Raw genomic sequence first — 23,823 nt, 5'->3', positions numbered from 1 at the left:
GATTATTTGCATAATCGAGTGAGTTCTTCTACTCTAGCATACCTACACATCAAATAAAAAACAAATTTCAGTTATAGTGCCCCTTCCTTAGAATTTATGTAAAACTAGAAGTTAATGTTGGTTAGGAGGAGATAGGTTGGAGATTCATGTGCAGATTGACAGGGAGGGAAAGCATCACAGAGGGCAGGGTAATGCAGCAAATTGTCAAACCGCACTTTCTTTAAAGCAATAATCTTCCCTGTTATAGTGCCCCTTGCTTTATATACATTACTATACGTTCCTTGACCAATCTAAGAACACAAAAATATCAAGCATATTAATGATATACACACAAAAAAAGTAGAGAAACAATAAATTAGGCATATACACATTAGAAAGCCTAATCATAGTGTACCTTATCAATTTTCTCAAAAGTGTCAGCCCGTCTAGGAAGCCAATCCTCAATTGCTTACCCCTGAAACCTGAAACCTCTAAAGTCTCTGCGGACTCAACACTTGTATTTTTACTCATAGTTCTTCTACTGAGAATTTTTACATCACAATCAAATAGAAGCTTGATAAGATTACCATTTCTTAAATTTGTTATTCTTTTCCACTACTATACACTTTTGAGAAGACTAGTGTTAGGACATGTGCCCTAACAAAATTGTACTTCTCTATTACATCACCTTTCTGCATTACATGTTTCTGTTTCCAACTTGAAGATCTAATTAATTGAAAAGTCTATTGAATAAGTCTGAATAGTTTTAAAAATTGCATGGAGTACCAAATGATTTATCTCTTTTCAATAAAATAAAATAAAAGATCTTGTGGATAAATGACAAATCTTTTTTCAATTAAAATAAAATAAAATAAGCTATGGATAAATGACTTCAAAATGTTCAAATTTCATCACAATCTTAATGAGTTTATCACTTACTCAAAAAAGAAGCCAATAGTTCTGAGAAAAAACAGCAACAACATTAAATTTGTCCAAATAGTCAAAATAACATAAGATCACTTGAGAGCTAAATTTGTCCCTATCACCTTCCCTGGTGTTCTGGCATTACCAAAAAGATCAATTAAAGCATCTTTGTTTTCATTCCATTCTTCCACTATTACAGGTTTTATCTTCATCCAGTTTTCAAGTATCTCGTCAACTGTGAGTCCCTCTACAACCTTGCACATTTAACAACAAACATCAGCCCAAGCATTATCGAGAAAAAAACATAAAATATGACAGTGTCCAATTAGGATATCATTACTGAAAATCTACCAATACATTTTCATAGCCGATTTCTACCGCTCTAGAATAAGAAGTCCATGTAAATAGAAAATGTGCAATTGTTTGCCGTTTTATTAGTTATATAATTCCAGCCTTCACAGTCAACTGGACATCTCGGTCTTTTTCCATTTTTGTAAGTGATGACTATAGAGAGTGTATAAGCAGTTGCAGACAAGGTAAGTCACAATGAAGAGAGTTGCCTTAACAACAACCAATGACCAATCTGCAGTCCTACATTGCCCAGAAACTGCAGATCCTTAACAATGAACCCCAGGATAGATTAAGAATGTAAAGGATTTCCTAGCTTCAACATTAACTTGGTGCTACAAATTTAGATTCTTTAATCTTCCAAAGCAGAAAGTTCATATAGAAGATTGTATGAAACTACTTACAGTTGCATATCATGTAGAAGATTGTCCATTAACATGATGACTAGAGGATGAATTTTGCTTTCCACTCCCTTGTGAAGATTGTTGCTTGCTTCCATCATCGGGTACCTACATTTCATAGTATAAATTTCAATACTCGACTCTAAATAGTTAAATGAAATCAATGGTGTTTGCACAACAATATAGAAATGCATACAATTCGTTTTTCTTAATGTATAAATCAGTATTTGAAAAAAAAAAAAAAAGTATGCACTTACTGGTTGAGATGTTTGGTTAAGGAAGGTAGCAAATTCTTCAGGAACTTTGCCAAAAAGTTCTTTCCAAAATAGCAACAAGAGCCCCTCCCATGGCCTTTTGCATATCACTTTGAACTTGCAATTTATCACTTTGAACTTGCAATTGAGCTTTAGTTGCAGCTAACTCTTTCTCCAAAGTGGACACATAATCTTTGTCATTCATCCTTAAAGTATTGTTAAATACCTTAGATGGGCATGGTCCAAAACCTAACCCACGAACACGTCCGTTGTGCTCTTTTCCTAAAGTTTTGCCAAGAGGGTCATCTTGTGAAATACATTGTGATTGAGAAGATGAGCCTTTCTCCATTTCATTTCTGATTTTTTCCTGCATTAAACAAATATCAATCTGCAGTGTAACATCTAACCCTATTCAAAATAAATTAAAACATACTTACTGTGATAATTCTACATTCTTCATTAACAGATGACCCTCTTTTTACTTTGTGGGTATCAATCCATAGTTCTGAGTGATTAACATTATGCCCGAGCTCAATTTCCTTGTATGAAAATTAAATTGTTAGTAGTTAAGAAAAGAAATAAACATTCAACTTAGTTAATTGCAAAAAAAAAAAAAAAAAAAAAAACAAATTCAAATACCATCTCAGCCCTTCTCCTAGCAAAGCTCTTTGATCCACAAGTATGTGCAATTTTTTGTTGTTTTCTACTTTCAGCATTTTTTCTGCACATTTCCTAATAATATAGTACAATACTAAAACATTAGGCAAATATGACCAAAATAATAAGCAAACAGATATCAGAAACATTACCTTAGATTTTTCTGACAAACGATAGTTGACAAAACTTGACCACTGGTCTCTATGAATTCCAATTGGACACTTACTAATCATTTCATCCCGATTTAACGTATGATCATAGAATTCTATCCACAGCCTAGATTTGAAGTCCTTCCATTTCCTCCCAATATTTTGAAGTGTCCAATGTTTTGCAATCTCATCATTTTGGAAGTGAAATTTTAGCTTCAAATCATGGTAAATGTAATTGTTAGCATTATACATTTATTTTTTGAATATAGCAAATAATTGAATCTATTTTGTTACCTTGATTATTTTGGCAAAGGTATCTTCTTTATATTGCTTTGGCATCAATCTCCAATCAGTAAAATTGATTGGAAATGTGCTACTTTCCGGTGCCAACCTGCAAGTGTTCCAGTAAATAATCCAGTTGCGTCGGTGGATGGTGTATCAAAGTTGTCAAATGGGACTATGATTTTTTCACCCAATGGGAGTGTCCAAACTTCTTTAACCTTCAATTTTTTCTTCCTCACAAATCCTTCTTCATCTGTCAATAAATGAAACTAAATTAATATATTGATTTATTTAGACTTTTTGTACATGTCAATCAATAAATATAATAATGTAAACTTACTAATCACATCAACTTCCCACGCAGTCCTCGTTTTCTTTTTAGATGAAGATTCATTTTGGTCTTGTCGTGTCTCACTATCTTGAGCTTGCTCTTGAGGTGTTTCATTATCTTGGGTTTGTTCTTCAAGTGGTGCATCATTCAACAATTGCTCGTGTGTTGGTGAAGAAGATTGTTGATGAGACATTGACCGACTCATATCCGTGAACCTTTTTGATCTTGGCATATCTACACATTAAATGAAAAATTAAATATTATAATGCTAGTTCTATTGGAAATCTGAGCAGCCAAGCAGAACTAAAGAAGCTTAGGGAGTAGAAATTGTGCTTTCATTGTAGGGAAGGGAGCAATATTCCACAAACTAGTACAACTCCTAGCTGCAGAAAACAATTTCAATGAACTGTTATTTACTTTCTAAGTTCTTCATGAAGGCCATAAAATGTTTAACAGCTTTTCTCCATTCATGATTACCAGGCCATATAAAGAGAATACATTTTTTAAATCTTTGAGATGTGAATTGGTAAAGCAATATGCCTCTGCATTTAAATACAGCAATCGATATACTATCTACACCCACAGCTTAATCATAAATCATCTCAATGATACTAACTCCAAAAGCAATGCAATCAAAATAATAGTATGAGATCTAAATCATTTTGTCAAAGACTAGGTAGCAACTAACATTAGGAGAAAAGGTATAAAAATGATTTGAAATATAGTAATCTATTTCAAAGTAGACCATCCCAGTGATCATTTCAGATGATCATAATGATTGAACAACAAGATTTGTTTCTTCAGCTTCAATCTTATGTAGTAGGATCGAAAAAAATCAGCATTTTGTTCTTCCAACTTTCGCCACACTGTTTACTAGAGGAATATATTGTGAAAACTACAATTTGAAAGCCTTCAAAGAAAACTATTGAAAAAAAATGAAATATTTGATGAAAGATCCAAAATAAGCACATTGACCAAAAAAAAAAAAACCATAAATATATTCAGCACCTAGAATTGTAAATGCAGGATCTATCTTTGCACGATTCACAAGTGTTTAACTACTATATTGAAAAACAGTTTCATAGCCAACCTAGAAAGACAGCCACATCTGTCAGTCCATACCCTAGCTAGCTATCAAGAATTTGGAATATAGCAAATGTAAACTCATATAATTATACATTTTCATTTAGAAACTTTAGGTTTCTAATTACTTTCTGGTGGAAAAAAAAAATTCAAAAATTAATCTCATTTTGATTTTACTACAAAATTTCAAACACATATGGAGCTTTGCTTACAGAGAATTCAGATTTGGAGGTTGTAAAGAACATTGTATCATAAATAGTAACATATACGATTCTCTGTAATCACAAATAGGGAAGTATCACATTGTATCATAAAACACATAATATTCAAAAATTAATCCAGCAATCACAAATCCAGAAAGAGGGGAGTATCACCACTATTCTGCTTACGGAGATTTTAAAAGGAGTCTACAAACCTTACTGAGCGATTATCAATCCTTAATAATCCCCTTTTTCTGAGGTCAGTGGCGGTGGAGACGGAGGTCGTAGGAACTGCTGAACTCAGGGAGTACTGGAGACTGTTGCGATGGAGAACACACTTTGAGGGGCTGGTGGAGACAAGAGACTGGAGCGGTGGTCCGGTGGTGGTTGGAAGAGACGCCGACACGGAGGTCACCAGGATGGAGCAGGGAGGACTAGAGGAGACGAAGTTCCCCCGGGGATTTCAAATTTGATTTAGAGATTTTAGATTTTAGTTTTGTTTTAAGGGCGAGAGGAGACGGAAGACTAGAGGAGACGAAGGTCGTAGGTCGTAGGTCGTAGTTTTGTTTTAATTACAATTGATTTAGTTGAGTTTTAGCGGCGGTTTAAAGACCGCCGGTAAAATACACATTAAATTAAAAAGAAATTAATGTTTTGTAAGTTTCAGTATAAATTTAGTGGCAGTTTTTCTAACCGTCGCAAAATATTTATTTAGCGGCGGTTATATATAACCGCCGCTAAATATATGTCGCTAAAAATCTAATTTGTTGTAGTGCTAGCATTATGCAATTCTGTACCTTATGGATATGAATTATGTACCGAACTCCAATTATGGAAAGATTGAACATCCACCTTGTGTGTTTGACGATGATGAAGGTATACCTGATTTTTTGAATAGGACGACTATTGGTCAGAGCATGTTTCATGCATGGTTTGAAGCAAATAAGAAGTATGCAGAGGCACGAGTGTTAACGTATGTAGAAATGTGGAACAAGTTTGTTTAGAAGAAGAAATTGAGGGAATGGCATCCTAGAAAGAGGGGATTCGCTATTGGGCGAATGTTCTATGTACCACGTGGTAGTGGTGAGTTATATTATTTTTTATGTTTCTTGAATATAGTTTGCGGTGATACCTGCTATGGAGATATTAAAACAGTAAATAGCGTTGAATATGATACATTTCGAGATGTAACCCTCCTAGAAAGAGGGGATTCGCTATTGGGCGAATGTTCTATGTACCACGTGGTAGTGGTGAGTTATATTATTTTGGATGTTTCTTGAATATAGTTTGCGGTAATACCTGCTATGGAGATATTAAAACAGTAAATAGTGTTGAATATGATACATTTCGAGATGTAATTTGGCATCAACTTATTCCCTCAGGAATTCGTTTGTCACACAATTGACTTCAAATTGTTTAGGAAGGCCAGAATTTGCCTGGAACGCTGTTTCGCACCATTTATCAGATGATGCGCAATTCAAATTACGGCAACAACAATGTGATCAAGGTACTTTGTTTGTTTAAATTAAATGGAATAAGTTATAAGTACATATTATTAGTTTTGATTATTTTCTAATCGAGTTTTATATGTAAATAATATTAATTTATATTTTTCAGATATTGTACTAACAGATCAAAAGAAAGACTAGGCTTTGGTGGAAATTGAATATTTGTTAGGTGCGTGGAGCCAAAAATTGAAATGCTATCCATCAATGTCGATCAGTACCGGAATGTAAGAACTTGCATCAAGTTCAAAATAGGTTGTTGTATGAAGAGATGTTGTATGATCGAGTGGCGTTGGCAATAGAGCATGAGAAATTGGTTAAGCAACTTACTGATGAGCAAAGACATATTTATGATAATAATGTGATTGGTGATAATACTGCGAATAGCATGGATTATTCTTTGTGTATGGATATGGTGGAACAATTGTCTTCCGCTCTACAGTCAAGGGGTAAAGTTGTCCTTATTGTGGCATGTAGCGGGATATCTTCTCTACTTCCTCCCAAGGGAAAGACTGCCCACTCTAGATTTTCCATTCTAATTTCTTTAAATGAAGATTCAACATGTAATATAAAGTAGGGGAGTGAACTTGCTGAGTTGATTATGAAGTGGAAATTGATCATTTGGGATGAAGATCCAATGATACATAAGTATTTCTTTGAGGCGTTAGATCAAACCATGAGAGATCTATTGAGATTCATCAATCCTTTTAGCTCTGAGATGACATTTGGTGGAAAAAAATTGTTGTTTCAGCTGGTGAGTTTTAAAAAATCTTACACGTCATACCAAAAGGCACTTGACAAGATATCGTTGGAGCAAGTCTTCTTATCTTTAGAATAGTTGTGTAGTTCTAAAGTTGACAAAAGAATTGCGTTTGAAACAAGTAGAAGCCCGTGTTGATTTTTTGAATTTGGAAAACTTCTCCAAGTGGGTTGCTTCAGTTGGTGATGGTAATATTTGTTGTCCCAATGAAAGATATTCAAAAGTGATTGTTCAGTCTACTCGAAAATCTAATTCGTCCAGGGAATGACTCTATTGCAATGATTGTAGATAACACTTTCCCAGGTTCTCGATATAGGATGGTGGACTTCAGTTTGTTTGAAGGTCGAGCAATTTTCGCATCATTTCTTGACATTGTGATTGTGTAAATGAGTACATGGGTGGGTTTAATGTTTTAGAAGGAATGGCCTATTTGAGTTGTGATGATTCTAATGTTGATACATTGTCAACAGGGACGGAGCCAGAAAAATACTTGAGCGGGGGCGAAGTTTAAATGACAGTTAGCAATTTCAATTACGAAATATCAAACAATCATAATAAGGTTAAAATACAAAATATATTATAAATTACAATAGAAATTTTTTGATAGATTAAACGATAGTTAGAATCAGAGCAAAAAAGTATACTTGAGTGAGGTAAAAATGTAAAATAATTTGAATAAAATGAAGCATAATATAAACTTGTATACTACATTAATTAAAGGATTCATAAAAAGTAGACTAAAAGAGCATTTAATTTGTTAATTAAATGATTCATAAAAGTAGGCTAAAAAATATTTATCTTTAGAAGGAATGAAAGATATAAAATAAATAAGTGAAGATGGAAAAATGTTTTTAATGAGATTCGAACCTATAACCATACACTTTTTTAAAAATTAAATTTAAAGCTCAAACAACTAAACTACTCTAACTATTAATAAATCAAACATAAATATAAATTTTATATAACATTTAATGCTATATATGTCGATATATACATACATATATATAAAGGGGTGAGGTGGGGGAGTGGGGGCAGCTGCCCCCACTGCCCCCATACTGCCTCCGTCTATGATTGTCAAACTTGCATAGGGCAATATTTTTGAATGCACTAAAATGTTTTGGAGTGCCGAATCACTCATTGATTTAAAGGTTGGGTCCCTAGTTTTGTTATGTTGTAACATTGATCACTCCCTTGGTTTGTGTAATGATACCAGGTTAGATGTGATTCGATTAGCATATCATATTATTGAGGCAAAAACCATGTCTAGTACTCACATTTCCACAAAGATCTTAATACCTAGAATGTCCTTAACAGTTAACACCATCAAATCCAAGATTACCATTTAAGTTCCAGAGAAAATAGTTTTCCGTGATGCTCTCATATGCGATGAGCCGATCGATGACTATAAACAAAAGTTAAGGTCAAACTTTGTCACATGTTGGGCTTTTCTTAGAAAAATCGATGTTTAACTATGCATGGTAAGCTATATGTAGTATGTCTAGGGTTAGTAGTCCACAGAGACTTAAAATTTTAATTAGTATGTAGTGATTTTGAAGAAAATTGTAATTCTACTACATGTTATTTATCATGAAGTGTTTAACAATTTGTAGTTTATTTGGATTAATGTGAAATTCATCTAGAAATGTTTTTTTTTTTTTTTTTTTTTTTTTTTAATCTCTTAACTAATATTTCTCTAATAAAATTCATAAATTGTATAATTGCAACTTATTTTTTAAGCTTGAGAAATGATAATGTTATATAACTTTAGATCAGAGCATCACATTGATGGAATACTAGTTATTCTAAATAACACTCCTTTTTATAGAGTTGATTACAAAGGTTCCTAAATTAATAATAATTAATTATTTAGTAGTTTCTAAATGATTAAGCTACCAAAACTAATTCGAAGGTTGAAAGGTTTAAGTTGAATAACTATACATATATTCATCAATATAATTAGTAATTTTCTAATCTTGAAAGAGGTTAAAGATTGTTAAATCATTAACATCCCATGACTGTAAAATGTGGAGAAGATCGTGGAGTTTTCTATTCGTTTATCGAGAAGAAAATTCTATAGATTTATTGTTTAATGTGATCTTCATAAAATAGCAAGTAAAAATTGATCAAAATGTTTATTCTCACTTTCGCCATAGTGTAGTATTTTAAAAATAACTTCATCTACAAGGATGGATGGCAAAGTGTTTAAATTTGAGTTGGAGACAGACTAGTAAATCTATCAAATTTTCTTTTATGCCTCAATTTATAGTAGGGGTGGGAGTTTTGGTATTCAGTTCTGTATTTTTTTTTCAATGTCGGGTTGGTTTCGTTTTTATTCGGTTTTAAAAAATGAGATCATTCGGTTTAACATTTTAGTTCGGTTCAGTTTGAAAAAGTTCAATTTCAGTTCGGAATTGGTTCTGTTCGGTTTAGGAACCTCAATTCTCAACATTTTATAGTGTTCTAGCGCAATTAATTAATTACTCCGTAATTAACTATTTATTTTTACTAATAATTTAGGATTAAAAATCCATTTTGCATCCATTGAGTTCAATCAAGGTCATTTAATGAGTTTATAACTGTTGGAAATAATGAACCAAATCGATTTAATATCGTAAAATAATATTTATATATACACACGAATATATATAAAATATTATTGGATATATATCCGAAATATATATATATATATATACACACAAATATGTATAAAACGGACCCAAAGGTTATATATACATATATATCAACGAAAAAGATATACAAATATATATCAACCAAAAATTGGAACTTATAATCCTCCGATTATAATTCCAACCAACAACTATATATCTGAATATATAGAACAACGGTTTTGTGCTTAAAGCATAATCCCAACACACAAAAGAAGAGAAGGAAGAAATATGATAAGTACGAGTCAGGCGAAGTGCCCTTTTTCCTTAAAACCTTATTTGTCACCTCCCAAAAGTGTTAGGAGTGTTGTAACCTATACTTCCCAGGATAAAAGCGTACTACGGTTCGACGTTTGAGCACCCAAACTAACGAATCCGGCGAACTAGAGTACGGGCAGAAAACAGCTTCAAGAATGGAGTAGAGCAGAGTTTTTGAGAGAGTAAAACTATGTGTCTGTTGTGTTTCTTGTTCGTAGTTCTTCACTGCTTCTTTTTTTTTTTTTTATAAAATCTGCTGCCCTACAACACTCTTATATAGGAAGTGTAGGATCAATAGCATTTAATTTTGGCATTCAAACCTCGTTTGTAACTCTTGAAACAGAAGCCCCAGTAATAGAGAATTAAATTCAAAATTCAAAATTGGAATAAATGGACAATTAATTCCGTTAAGGAACTTTCGACCTCCCAAGGTCGAACTTTCGGCCTTGGACCATGGTCTCAGCCAAAACCAACTTTCGGCCTCAAGGACGAGCCATGGCAAAAAAATATCTATTCTAAGTTAGTTGACTAAGTAGCAGTTCTTTAGTGTCATGTTCCATGTTCTCAAACCTTTTTGGATGGTGTTCGGTCTGAGTCCCTTAGTCCGAGTAATTTTCCTTATATGACTCGCAAGCATGCCGCATGCTCGTGCGCGGGTGATTTCGACTCAAGAGAATAAGTGGGTGATTAGGGTTCGTCCTGAACTCCTATTTGTTTAGGATTCGCCCGGAACCCTTTTTTGCCATGATGTAACTGTTTGTAGTGATAAATGGATGAGTACGGTTCGCCCTGAACCCATTATTTGATATTGGTAGGTCGGCCCTCAACCTACACCCCTTGAGTTGCCGGGGTATGATCCCCTTGGGTTGCCGGGGATATAGGATTCGCCCTAAACCCTTTATTTGATATTGGTAGGTCGGCTCTTGACCTACATCCCTTGAGTTGCGGGGGTTTTGTGTTTGATTATTTCAAGTACCATTTGGGGCTGGTTAGACTGATTGTTTCAAGTACCATTTGGGGTTGATTAGACCGATTGTTTAATCCGTCATTATATCCTTCTTCACCCCTCAATGAACGAGAATGGTTGAACTATTACTGGTGTCTTAAAGGTTGGCCAGTACTGATAAGCATTCCGACATCCGAGTGTTCGTCTCGATCGACAAATATGTTTCTTCGAATATCAAAAGCTTCCCAGCATGACCGCCATGCTCTTTTCGTAGAGTAAATCAACTTCATATTTCCCTTGTTAAAGAATTTGGATGCCATATTGTTTCTCATGGAACTTCTACGTGTGCATGCCAAACATTACCAGATTTCAAGGCCTTTGATGTGAGCCCAATTGTACATATTTTTAGTATTGATTTAATTATATTTGTTAGGCTTAAGTTCATAATTTTGGTAATTTTATTACATAATCCTTTATTTTATTATTTAGTTATGGTTCACACTTGTTTTGAATGTTTTACGATGTTTGTTAGTGTTTTTGAACCATTGTAGGTCAAAGTTATGAGCAAGGGAAATCCTAGGATAAATTTGCGGTCAAAAGTGGACTGAAGGACACATATACAGCAAGTTCGACATGTCGAGCCCTCAGCTCGACGCGTCCAAATTTCCAGTAGACTTTCCGGTCGAGACCAGGAGATCCCCATCATTGGGATGCCAAACGATGGGTTAAGCTCCTAAGATCGATGAAAGCTTTTAGGGAGACCAAAACAAATCCGCGCGGCTGCGGCACAGCAACAAATTAAGGAAGGCGGCGGTAATTAATTCCAATTAAAAGGGTTCTAATTTCCTAATCATATGGGCTGCATGCATTATGGGCTGCATGCATTATTATCCAAATCCAAATAAGCCACTAATCATTAAGGCGCAATTTCCAAAATAATTAAAGAATTCCAATTTCTGTCCAGATACAATTTCAGTTTAATTTTGTACAGAATTCCTATTTGAATCAGGATTGGTTCTAGGCTTTTACTATAAAATCCCACCTTCTCCAATCCTAATATTCATTCAGAAATCCTTGGAGACAAGAAAAAGATAAATAAAGAGTTGCAAGTTGTGTTGGGAATCAAGAAGAAGACTAGGGGGATTTGAGAAAAATCAGAAAATTGCCTGGTTCATTCTTGTACTCTTTTGATAATTTGTAATTCTTTTAAATTAGTTGCTATGTATAATTTATCCATGCTTGGCTAAATACTTTAGATATTCTTGGGTAAAAGTGTTTATGAACCTATGTGCCTGAACTCTCAGATTCTTTAATATATTATTATTTGGGTTTAATACTTGTGTTGCAATTGTGATTTTATTGTTTGATGCTTGTAATTAGTGGCCATAGTTACTTGCTTCGTTTGCTTTCTTTGTGTCACAACGAGAGTTGGGCATAATTTTGGGCACACATAATTGCACCTAATTGTTGCACCTTGAGAAAAGGGTAATTTATTTAGGGAGTTTAATTCTTGATTATTGCCAGTTCAAGAGATAGTAGTAGTTAGGAATTTATGATGCTTGTTCTTGTTTTATTGGGTGATTATCGTACGAGAGTGGATATTCACCAGTGTTAGTGACTGCGAGAGTAGCTCTATACCACTTTGCATCCTCACACTCATATGAACCCAGAGTTAATATTACATTAGATTAGGCACTAGGGGATTAAACACTTGAATTCCAGGAATCTCAATCTCTATACTTTGCTTTCAAAACTCTGAATCATTGCTTTGTTTTATTTTATTTATTTTATGCAATCATCCAAGTCTATCATTTGGATTAGCTTTAATGAATAAACTAGTAACTAATGCTTAATACAACCACTTCCCTGTGGATCGATTATCCGATACTCCGGGTATTATTTGTTTGCAAATATACTACAATCAAATTGGCGCCGTTGCCGGGGAAGTGGCGTTTAGTATTAACATTAGTGAAAGTTTTATTCTAGGAGTCTAATCCATTTTTTATTTTTATTTTTATTAAGATTTTTTTTTAGTTTATGGATGGATATGAATTTCAAGGAACCATGCCACCGCTCTACCATCCTTCTCAGGGTTATGAGATGAGTTGGAATATGAATCAAGAATATGGAGGAATGGAACAACAATTCCCTTTCTGAAATTTTGGCAACTCAAGACAAAGATATTTTCATGAAAGTTCATATCAAACATTCACATCACAACCTCAATGATGCTCATTTTGTGGTGGGAATCACTTTGCAGAAAATTGTTACATGCTCAACCCCACCAACCATATTCCTCAACAACCTACTCAAGGATTTTGTGCCAATATGAGTTAAGCCACTTATCAAAGATGCATGATTGCTATAATCTGCAAGCGCACAGAGTCAATCACAGTATAAATTCCTGAAGTATTCCAGGGTCGATCCCACGAAGAACACTATTGACTGTTAACTTAAATAATCAATTTGTTGATAAGGAAATTCGCAAATAAATAGAATTAACGTGATTAAAAGAATATTTATGAATTTTAAGCAAAGGGAAAATCCAATTGAGAAAAGATTAGGGATTTGGGGTTCACCTTTTAGACAATTGACTAACTCTCCTAAGTATTGATTCCTATTATTATAGTGATGATTGCTTCAAATATATCCTAATACTCCGTCGAGCTACTAGGTTGTATCGAATTAACTGTGATCATCCGTCGATATCTCACCAACATTAATTGAACCCATTAAGCTACAATCAAATATCACCACAAATACCTAAAGCTATGTCTAGTTTAGGTCAATTGTGTTTATCTTACGAGTTCTAGGTTAATAATTCACCTGTCAGTTCTTCTTATGAACCCTAATATTAGAAATATGCAATGGCCAGTCACACAATCCACAATTAAAATACATAAAATAAATATAATCAAGTTCAATTATTAATTGAAATTATGAGAATCAACACATGAAAAACAGTCAATTAATCTAATCTAGGCTAATCCAAATCCCTAATTAAAGTTCTAGCCAATAATCATAATTATATGCATAAATTGTTCAATAAATAGTATTATGGAAATTTAAACAAGAATAAAAATAAAGACGAAGGAAAATAATTCAAGCCTAAGAAAAAGATAGCCGCGATTGAAGCTCCGTTGACGCTGCTATGTACGCCGCCCGTTGCTCTCTTCTTTCGTTCTATTATGTTTCGACTATCTCCTCTCTTCCCTTGCTTTTATTTTTGCTCTTTTTTTCTCTATGTTCTGCCTATTAGGACTCTATTATTATTAGTATTCGTTACCTATTGTTACTAGTATTAGTCTTGTATTAGGTTTGCTATTCGCTACTATATATATTCCTGTACAGACTTATTATTTGCATCATTCAGAAATATTATATCCTCATCTGGTATCAGCAGGTTTTTTTTCTCTCTCTATGGCGTACCTCGGTTCTGATGGCGGTTCTGTTGGAAGTTCTGAACGGACTGTTTCTAAGGCTGCGCTTGTGGCACCCCTGCAGTCCGGGGTGTCGTTTTCTTCGGCTCATCACTTCGTTTCCATCAAATTGACATCCCGTAATTTTTTGTTTTGGCGCACTCAGCTTCTTCCGTTCTTGGATGGCCAAGGATTGTTGGGTTTTGTCGATGGAACGTCTGTGTGTCCCCCGTTTACTGCGATTACGGTACCTTCTGCCGAGGAGGCTGCTGCTGCCGTGTCTTCGTCGGCCGTATCGTCCGCCGCTCGGAGTGCATGGCTTCGTCAAGATAAGGCCGTGCTCTCCTTGTTGATCTCTTCCTTGTCCGACGAGATGATGCATCTTGCTATCGGTAAAACCTCCTCTCGGCATTTGTGGGTGGCGATCGAATAGGTTCTTTGTTCGACGACTCGGGCCCGTGCTCTTCAGTTGGTGGGCGAACTGCAAGGATTGCGGCAGGGGGATGCTTCGATCCCGGATTATCTTGGGCGTGCTCAGGTGCTTATTGAGGATTTGGCACTTGCCGGCCGTCCGGTGACACTAGAAGATCAGAATATGTATATATTCCGGGGCTTGCGGTCCGAATATCGCCCTTTGGTGGCGTCGCTGACGAGGGGTGCTCCGGTGTCTTTACCCGAGTTATCCGATTTTCTTGTTTCGCAGGCCTTTGTATGTGCTGATGATGGTGGTGACGTTGCTGCTGCTCTGGTCGCCATGGCGGCTCAGCGAGGTGGAGGTCGCTCGGGCGGGCAGCAGCGTGGCGGCGGCAATCGAGGCCGAGGTCGTGGCAAGGGCTGAGGTCGTGGTTGAGGTGGCGCCGGGGCTGTCCAGTGCCAGATCTGCTCCGGCGAAGGCCACTCGGCCACTTCGTGCAATTGTCGTTATGATGGCGCTCCGGGGCCGCGGGCACATGTTGCATATTCTGTTGATGATTCGGCTTCGGTTAATCCTCAGCAGTGGTTTCCTGGCACTGGTGCGTCGAATCATGCCACTCCGGATCCATCTTTAATGTCCTCGGCGGTTCCTTATAATGGTCCGGATCATCTTCGTGTTGGTGACGGTAAGTGTTTACCTATTGTTAGTACTGGTTCATCTTCGTTAGCCGCGTCTAAAACACTGTTTCGATTGTCTGATGTTCTTCATGTTCCTGGGCTTTCTGCGTCTTTATTGTCTGTGCAACGGTTTGCTTGTGATAATAATGTCTTTTTTGAGTTTCACCCTGATTGTTTCTTTGTGAAGGATCGTTCAACCAGGGAAGTTCTATATAAAGGGCCGGCTTCGGGGGGTCTCTATTCTTGGCCTGTCTCTCGTTCAAGTCCCGCTGCATTTGTGGCCTCTCAAGTCTCCTCTGATGTGTGGCATAGCCAGTTGGGTCATCCTCACCCGCGTGTCTTGCGGCAGATTTTAAATTCATGTTCTATTCAGTCTAGTTTTAGTGATAGTTCAGAATTGTGTCGTGCTTGTATGCTTGGGAAATCCTCACGGTTTCCCTTGCCTCGTGTCAATACTACTACGTCTCATGTTTTAGAACTTATATATACTGATATTTGGGGCCCAGCGCCTTTTCTTTCCGTCAATGGCTTTCGTTATTTTGTTTTGTTTGTTGATGACTATACGCGCTATGTATGGTTTTATCCTATGCGTTTGAAAACTGATTTGTATGCTATCTTCGAGCAGTTTCGGTCACTAGTTGAGCGTTCATATGGTCGTAAGATTGTCTCTATTCAATCTGATTTAGGGGGAGAGTATAAACGGTTGCACCGTACTTTTGTCTCTTTGGGTATTAATCATAGGCAGTCTTGTGCCTATACCCATGAGTAGAATGGTAGAGTTGAGCGTCGGCATCGTCACGTTGTGGAAACGGGTTTGGCTCTCTTGGCCCAGGCTTCGGTTCCACAACGATATTGGGATTATGCCTTTGAGACTGCGGTCTATCTCATCAATAAGATGCCAACTTGGGTTTTGGATAATGATAGTCCTCATTCTCGGTTGCATCGTTCTAGTCCTTCTTACTCTTTCTTGCGTGTGTTTGGCTGTCTCTGTTATCCTCTGTTACGCCTGTATAATCGTAACAAGTTGCAGTATCGGTCTTCTCCGTGTGTGTTTCTTGGTTATCCGTCTTCGTTTCGTGGCTATCGTTGTTTTGATCCTGCTACTAACAAGGTATTCATTTGTCATCATGTGCGGTTTGATGAAACCATATTTCCGTTTGCTTCTTCTGTCCCCTCTCAGGTCTCTAGCTCTCGCCCGATTGAGCCGTGGGGTGTTGGCGCCGTTCAGGTTGGCGCGAGCTCCGGTGTTTGTTCTGCTGGGCCGGATCCTCGTCCGGAGATGGACACGGATTCCGGGGCTGCTGGTGCTGCTTCTGATTCCCGCAACGAGACTGCCGTGGCTCCAGATGTGGCAGTCTCGGGTGCTCCTAAGGCGCCCAAGCGAGGTCGGCGCGCGGTAAAACCGGCTCCACCTCGGTCTCATGTTATGGCGACTCGTTCTTTGGGGCCGACGCAGCATGTGGCTCTTATGACTGTTTCTGAGCCGACCTGTTATTCTCAGGCAGTTCGGTATCCGGAATGGCGTGAGGCCATGTATCTTGAGTTTAATGCCTTGTTCCAGAATCATACTTGGCGTCTGGTTAGTCGCACACCTGGTATGAATGTTGTAGGCTGCAAATGGGTGTTCAGGACGAAGCGCAAGGCTGATGGCACGATTGAGCGACACAAGGCTCGGTTGGTGGTTAAGGGGTTTAATCAAGTCGCAGGACAGGACTTTTTTGAGACCTTCAGTCCTGTTGTAAAACCCACAACCGTGCGGCTTCTTCTCTCCTTGGCTGTCTCTCGCGGTTGGGTAATTCGGCAGTTGGATGTTCACAACGCCGTTCTGAATGGTAATCTTGCAGAGACAGTCTACATGCGACAGCCGCCTGGCTATGAGGACTCGTCACGACCGGATGATGTCTGCTTATTACAGAGGTCACTCTATGGTCTTAAGCAGGCTCCTCGTGCATGGTTTAACAGGTTACATGTTTTCTTGGTGTCGGTTGGTTTTTCACCTTCAAAGACTGATGTCTCTTTATTCATATACACTCGTTACTCTGTATCTTTATATGTGCTTTTTTATGTGGATGATATCCTTGTTATGGGATCTGATGCTTCGCGTGTTACTCGGCTTCTGACTGACTTAGCCTCGGAGTTCAAGATTCGTGACATGGGTGCTCCGTCTTTTTTTTTTTTTCTGGGCATTGAGACGGTCTCTCGTGGTGATGGTTTGTTTCTTTCTTAGCAGCGATACATGCGAGATATCTTGAGCCGTGCAGGTATGGTGGACTGCAAGCCATTGGCTACTCCGGTGCCTTTGACTCGACTCGTTTCTGAATCTGTGGTTCCTTATGCCGATCCCACGCAGTATCGCAGTCTTGCTGGGGCTCTGCAGTATCTTACTGTCACTCGCCCGAATTTATCTTTTGCTGTGAATTGGGTCTGTCAGCATGACAGCATATGCACTCCCCGACTACTGAGCATTGGGCAATGCTCAAACGTGTTCTGCGGTACGTTAAAGGCACTTTGCATTTTGGTCTGTTTATTCGCCCATCCTCCTCTGTTGCAGTGCATGCTTTTTCGGATTCGGACTGGGCTGGGGACCCCGCTGACAGAAAGTCTACTAGTGGCTTTGCGATTTTTCTTGGTGATAATCTGATCTCTTGGTCTTGTCGGAAGCAACGTACGGTTGCTCGTTCGTCTACAGAGGCCGAGTACAAGGCACTAACTGACGTGTCTGCTGAGGTCACCTGGTTGGTTTCTCTATTGCATGAACTTCGGTTGCCGTTGGCAGCTCCTCCCACTCTCTGGTGTGATAATCTGGGTGCAACTTATCTCTGTTCCAACCCGCTGTTCCATGCTCGTACGAAACATGTGGAAATTGACTATCACTTTGTTCGTGACAAAGTGGCAAAGAAAGAGTTGCAGGTTAGCTTCATTTCTACTAAGGATCAGCTGGCTGACGTGTTCACTAAAGCTCTCCCTGGTCCGCGTTTCTCTACTCTGTGTGGCAAGCTCAATGTTGTAGCTAGTCCACCTTGTGCTTGAGGGGGAGTATTAGGACTCTATTATTATTAGTATTCGTTAACTATTGTTACTAGTATTAGTCTTGTATTAGGTTTGCTATTCGCTACTATATATATTCCTGTACAGACTTATTATTTGCATCATTCAGAAATATTATATCCTCATCCTGCCGAATCCCCAATATAAAACCAAAGCCAACCTTAATCGCTATCTTTTTTCAATGCTGCGCAAATCCCTAAAAGAAAATAAACAAAATTAAATTAAAGCAAAACAATTATTACCTAATCCCAACGTAATAAAACCTAATTATTACAACACTTACTTAAAATTGAATATATAAAACTAATAAATAAATATAATACTATAGTTAAAATAAAACTCCTATTTATATTAATAAAAATGCAAAATTAACCTAATACTTATTAAAATCAATCTAAAATAGTAACATTTAAATAATATAATATTTATTTTAAAACCAACTCTAAAACTTAATTTATTCATAAAAATCACTTACTAAAATTACCCAAATAATGCCTAGAAATTAAGCTTATCAATGCACACCACCTACTCCAAATCCTTTATGGTACATGATATATGGTGGACCTCATGAGGCAGAAAATTGCTTCATCTTGGATCCGAATTACAAGTATCGAGGGCGAGCTCAAGAGTCTCCATACCAAGAATTTCAACAAGAATGCCAACCACATGACAAAAAAATTGAGATGAAGTCCATAGAGACCAACAAGTTAATGCAATTGTGCTCGCAATTTATGGAGCGACAAGCTCAAATTGATCACATGATAGCTCAAATTGATCATAAGATGGCTCAATGGCAAGATTTGACAATTCTAGAGCCACTTCAAGATTCATTTAATGGAGATGTTATAGAAGAGTTGCTTTTGCCAAATGAAGGTCATGAGGTTGAGAGAAATAAGAAGGATGGTGAGGACCTTGTAAATGATGATGATGAGGATATGGAAGAATGCATTGAGATGGAGACACCAAGTTGGGAGAAAATTGTAGAGTTGCAAGGTAATGGTTGCAAGGAACACATGGAGAGTTTCCCATTAGATGAGAAAGTTTTTGATGGAGTACATGATTTGAACGAAGATGTCTCACCAATGTAGAACACTTCCCTTGGAGAGAGCTTTAGAGAAATTTTGAATTTGGGAGGCATTAGAGTTCTTAAAAATGATGGCACACATTTGCCTATTTATATATCCAATGACTCCCAATTCTTGCTGGTTCATGTGGATGATCCGAGACTCTCATTACTTGTTGAACAAGAGAGTGTTGAAAAAGAAGGAAAAGATAATGGAGGCATAATTCTTGATTTGGGAAAATGTGGTGCCTTACATGATAAATGGACATCACTTGAAGAAATACTTGGAAGAGAAAATTGATGGAAAGAAGGAGATTTTCAATTTCAGATCTTTTGATGGCTAGAGAGGTAACGTCGAGCTAACGACGTTAAACTTAGTTCTTCATGGGAGGCACCCCATGTTATCTTTTATTGTTTTCCTATTTATTGCTTTCTAGTTTTGTTTTATTGCTTTCTAGTTTCGTATTATTTTAATTTTATTGCTTTTTAGTTCGTCTTAGTTTTGCTTTTTCTTTTCTCTTGTTCTCCTCTCTTTTGTTTTGCATCAGGGACGATGCAAATTTTTAAGTGTGGGGGAGGAGTCAATAATTTGGGGATAATTTTAAAATTTAAAATTTTTGCTTTTGCTTGGTTGACTCATATGCTATTTTTGGTGAATAAGTTACTTGTCTCAGCATGCAATTGTAATTACTCTCTCTTGTTGGTTTGTGGTTTGTTTTAGTGGTGCTTGCTGCATCTCAATTTGTGATTGATGATTTGAGGTGTAACACATAATTGATCTATTCCCTTGCCAATAGCTTTGTTAACCGCTTAATAATTGGATTAATTCTTGATCTTGTGTGTTATGCATTGCTAGTGAAGGCTTATGTAAGATTCCGGTTATGGGTGTTTTGCTAGAACTTGCATCATTACTCCCTAAGTGAAGTCTAAATTTTTGCATGTTTTGAAGTGATTTAGGCCATTTTTGTTTATCCATAGCCTTTAAACTTGTCCTTACATATGTTTTATTCTCTGTGTCCTCATTGTGCCATTTTGTTTGTATAAGTGCTAAACACTTATCCCCTCATTGTGATTGTTTTTCTTTGATTTACCCCCGTTATTATAACCCTTAGCCCTTGGCCAAATATTTCCCTTCTACCCTTTGAGAGAATGAAACTTTTATCTTTATTATTTCTGTAGGAAGAGTTTTATGGAGTTGTGCCAAAAAGCAATTGATATTACAAATGTTCAAGTGTGGGAATCATGAATGATTGGATTAAAATTATCTTGCTGAACCCAAAAGTAATCCAAAGAAAAGAAGAGAAAAGAAAAGAAAGAATGAAAGATAGAAAGATTGGAAGTTTTTGAGTTTGAAGCACCACTTCACCAAAGAGTTGTTGTGTTCTTAAAAGAAATTTGGCTCCTTGAATTGTGATTGTCTCATCTCTTCCAAATTTTGAAAAGTTTAGATAAATTGTGACATTCTCTCTTTTTGTTAATTTTTCCATACCACTTCTTTGTTAGCCATCACCCGTAGCCCATTACAAGCTAAATAAAGTCCTATTTGATCTTAGCATGCATTCTTAGATTTAAGCTAGGGGAGTATGAAGGGGCAAGTGATAAACATTATTTTTGTTGTTATTTTTAATAATCTTGTTATAGTTAATTTGCAATAATTAATTAATTTTATATTTATTTTTTTTTGAATGCTACTAGCTCTATTACATTGTAGTATCTGTTCATATACTTTCTCAACCTATTGAAACACAAAGAGCTAATAACACCTCCACTGAGGCTCGAACTCACAACCTTCCAAGTGGAAGTCCAACCCGGATACCATTGGACCACATAGTCCTGGTATATTTATTTTTATTTATTATTGTTATTATTAGTAGCTTTGATAGTTACTCAATTTTAGGTTGTTTTAATTATTAAAGTTGTCTATTATTTGAGTTCTGTCAGTTTAATAATTCATTGATCCTAATTTAATTATAATATTAATATTAATAACTTTAGTAGTACATGTTCAGTAGGAGTTTTATTAACGTAGATTAGTTATATATGCTCTCTAATAAGTTTATTATATTATTATTATTATTATTATTATTATTATTATTATTATTATTATTATTATTATTATTATTATTATTATTATTATTATTATTATTATTATTGAGAAATAAAAGAGGCGGAGAGCTAATCGCGAACCTCTGGACGACATTCTTCAACAACTTAGTCCTGCGATCCGACTGAACAGCGGAAGAGGCGATCAAAGAGCATTCTCCAGTGACGAGAGATGTCTGAGCGGAAGTCATTGGGTCTGAGTATTATAAATAGAGGCCGATTCAATGAAGGTTTCATCATCAATTCACTCCGGACCAATTCCGGAGGCGGCAGATATTCCGGCAACAGTTCCTTTCCAGCAATCTTAATTTTGGTTCGGCACAAGCAGCTCTCGGCGGTGATAGTACGTTCGACAGTGGTGACTTGATTTATTTTGGTGCGACAGCAGGTTCTTAGCACTGCCAAGTTGGAAGCATCTCTAATTGGCATAAGAATTCATTTTTGTCTTTTTTTTTTTCATTCATTTTCTAATTGCTTTGTTGTTTCTACTTTATTTGTTTAGAAGTTTACATTCACATTTTCTAGTTATTAACTACAGTACGTAATGAATCCAATTTAATTACAGTTCCTTGATTTCCTTCTCAAATCAACATGTTTAGCTAAATTTTCCTAATTTCCAATTGGTTTTTATTTGTTATTCTGCTTTCTGATTTAATTTTATTGCTTAATTTCCTGAGTTTTATTGGTCTTTATTCTTTGACATTTTGATTTCTAATTAGCTTTGGACACTTTAAATTGTCAAGTTACATTTTGATTCAACTACTTTGCATTTAAGTTTATCCTAATCTTAATTATTGATATTATTTGTTTTTGGTACTTTAAATAAGTTTTAATCATTTTCAATTTATTAAATTGCATCATAACAATTCCCTGTGGGATCGACCCTTGCTTTGCACGCTTAAACTACAATTGACTCGTGCACTTGCGAGGACATTATAACTAAATTGTCCAACAATTTTTGGCGCCGTTGCCGGGGAATTGTTTATTTTGCAATTTAATTTTCTGCTATTTTTCGTTGATTGCTTGATATTTTTTTTCTATCCCGTCATTATTGTCTTCTCTCTCATTTTTAATCTTACATTTTATTTTATTCATTCGTTCATTTAAAAATTGCTTTATACTTGTTTTTACTTTCACTATTCTCTTTATTTTTCCCATTCCTTTTAACTGTTTGATTCTTTAATTCTATCACTTTATTATTATTGTCGTTTGATTATCCTTTTTAATATTGCTAGTTATTCAAGTCATTAGTCTAGTTAAAAACTGCTTACTATTTCTTTTTGCTTTCCCTATTCTCATTGTTTATTTTTTCCCTATCTTAATTTCTTTTCCCATACTTTTGTTTGCTATTTTTTTTTCTCTTCCAATTTAATTCTTTCGCTTCCTGAATTCCAAATAATTTGCATTTGAATTGATCCTACTCAAGTTTGTTTTTTTCCCCTCTTAATATTACCTTCAAAACAAAAGAAGTACTTAATAATTGTTTAACATTCTCCATTTCACTTTTTGTTGATTATCTTATATATTTATTTGTTTACTTGTTTGATTTTATTTACTTCTTTGTTTATTTATTTTTGTTATTTTGTTTATTTATTTGATGGAGGGTCTTCGTTCTTTATATCCTAAACTGTTGCCTTTAGACAATCATATTGATAGAAAAAAGAAAGAAATATTACTTTTTGAAAACCTAATTTTTGAACCGCAAGAAATATTACTTTTTGAAAATCCAATTTTTGAACCGCAAGAAACAACTACATCCATAAATGCACTTCCTCCACCCTATTGGGATAATAATAATCAAAGTGATTTTCAACCAATTGACCCACCCCAACCTGAAAACCCATCTTTGGAGGATACTTTACAGGAGTTCATGCAGGGTTACAATATCCAAGAAAATGAGGCTTGCTTTAAAAGAATCGAAGCACATTTAGAGAAAATTGCTAAATTTGTGCAAGAGCATGTGTCAGGTAAGTTACCTAGTCAACCTGAAGAGACTAAGGCTGGTGATATCAATGAAAACAAGTCAGAAGATAATATCATTTCTAAACAAGCTGAAATAATTGAAAAATTGCATAATAATGTTGATGATATTATTGTTGCAAAGGATGAGTCTCAATTGCATAAATCTGATAATCCTTATATGCCTCCAAAGTTTTATGTGCCCCCAATCCCTATTGATGTTCAAAACGATAAATTGACCAAAAATGTGCTTGATGAAACTGTTGAGTTTTCAATTTTTACACCTTTGAATTTGCCTAATAGCTCTAACCAAGTTTTTGCAGTTAAGGGGTTGAATTTTGTAGATGATGGTATGTTGGGTTTCAATAAACTCCAAAAGGAGAATCTTTTGAATAG

At 36.1% G+C, this 23,823-nt stretch overlaps 1 protein-coding gene across 1 annotated transcript; it reads right to left on the bottom strand.

The window, feature by feature from the left end:
- Positions 1–1,712: 1,712 nt before the first annotated feature.
- On the bottom strand, positions 1,713–5,055 carry LOC109147637. Its single transcript, XM_019295242.1, has 6 exons — positions 4,824–5,055; positions 3,335–3,559; positions 3,123–3,247; positions 2,344–2,445; positions 1,910–2,273; positions 1,713–1,760 (listed from the first exon to the last, which is right to left on the bottom strand). The coding sequence occupies exons 2-5, from the start codon at positions 3,555–3,557 to the stop codon at positions 1,947–1,949; spliced, it is 777 nt and encodes a 258-aa protein (XP_019150787.1). The 5' UTR covers positions 3,558–3,559; positions 4,824–5,055; the 3' UTR covers positions 1,713–1,760; positions 1,910–1,946.
- Positions 5,056–23,823: the final 18,768 nt, after the last annotated feature.

This window comes from Ipomoea nil, unplaced genomic scaffold (assembly GCF_001879475.1).
Source record: "Ipomoea nil cultivar Tokyo-kokei standard unplaced genomic scaffold, Asagao_1.1 scaffold2030, whole genome shotgun sequence".
Taxonomy (NCBI): Eukaryota; Viridiplantae; Streptophyta; class Magnoliopsida; order Solanales; family Convolvulaceae; genus Ipomoea; species Ipomoea nil.
The sequence above is the reverse complement of the archived record's forward strand: the minus strand, read 5'-3'. Positions and strand labels throughout refer to the sequence as shown.

Coding starts and splice junctions, on each gene's coding strand:
- LOC109147637 (XM_019295242.1), bottom strand. CDS start 3,557: ATGCCAAGATCAAAAAGGTTCACGGATATGAGTCGGTCAATGTCTCAT. Junction 3,248..3,334: donor GTGGGAAGTTGATGTGATTA/GTAAGTTTACAT, acceptor ATTTATTGACAG/ATGAAGAAGGATTTGTGAGG. Junction 2,446..3,122: donor CCACCGACGCAACTGGATTA/TTTACTGGAACA, acceptor TTTTCATACAAG/GAAATTGAGCTCGGGCATAA.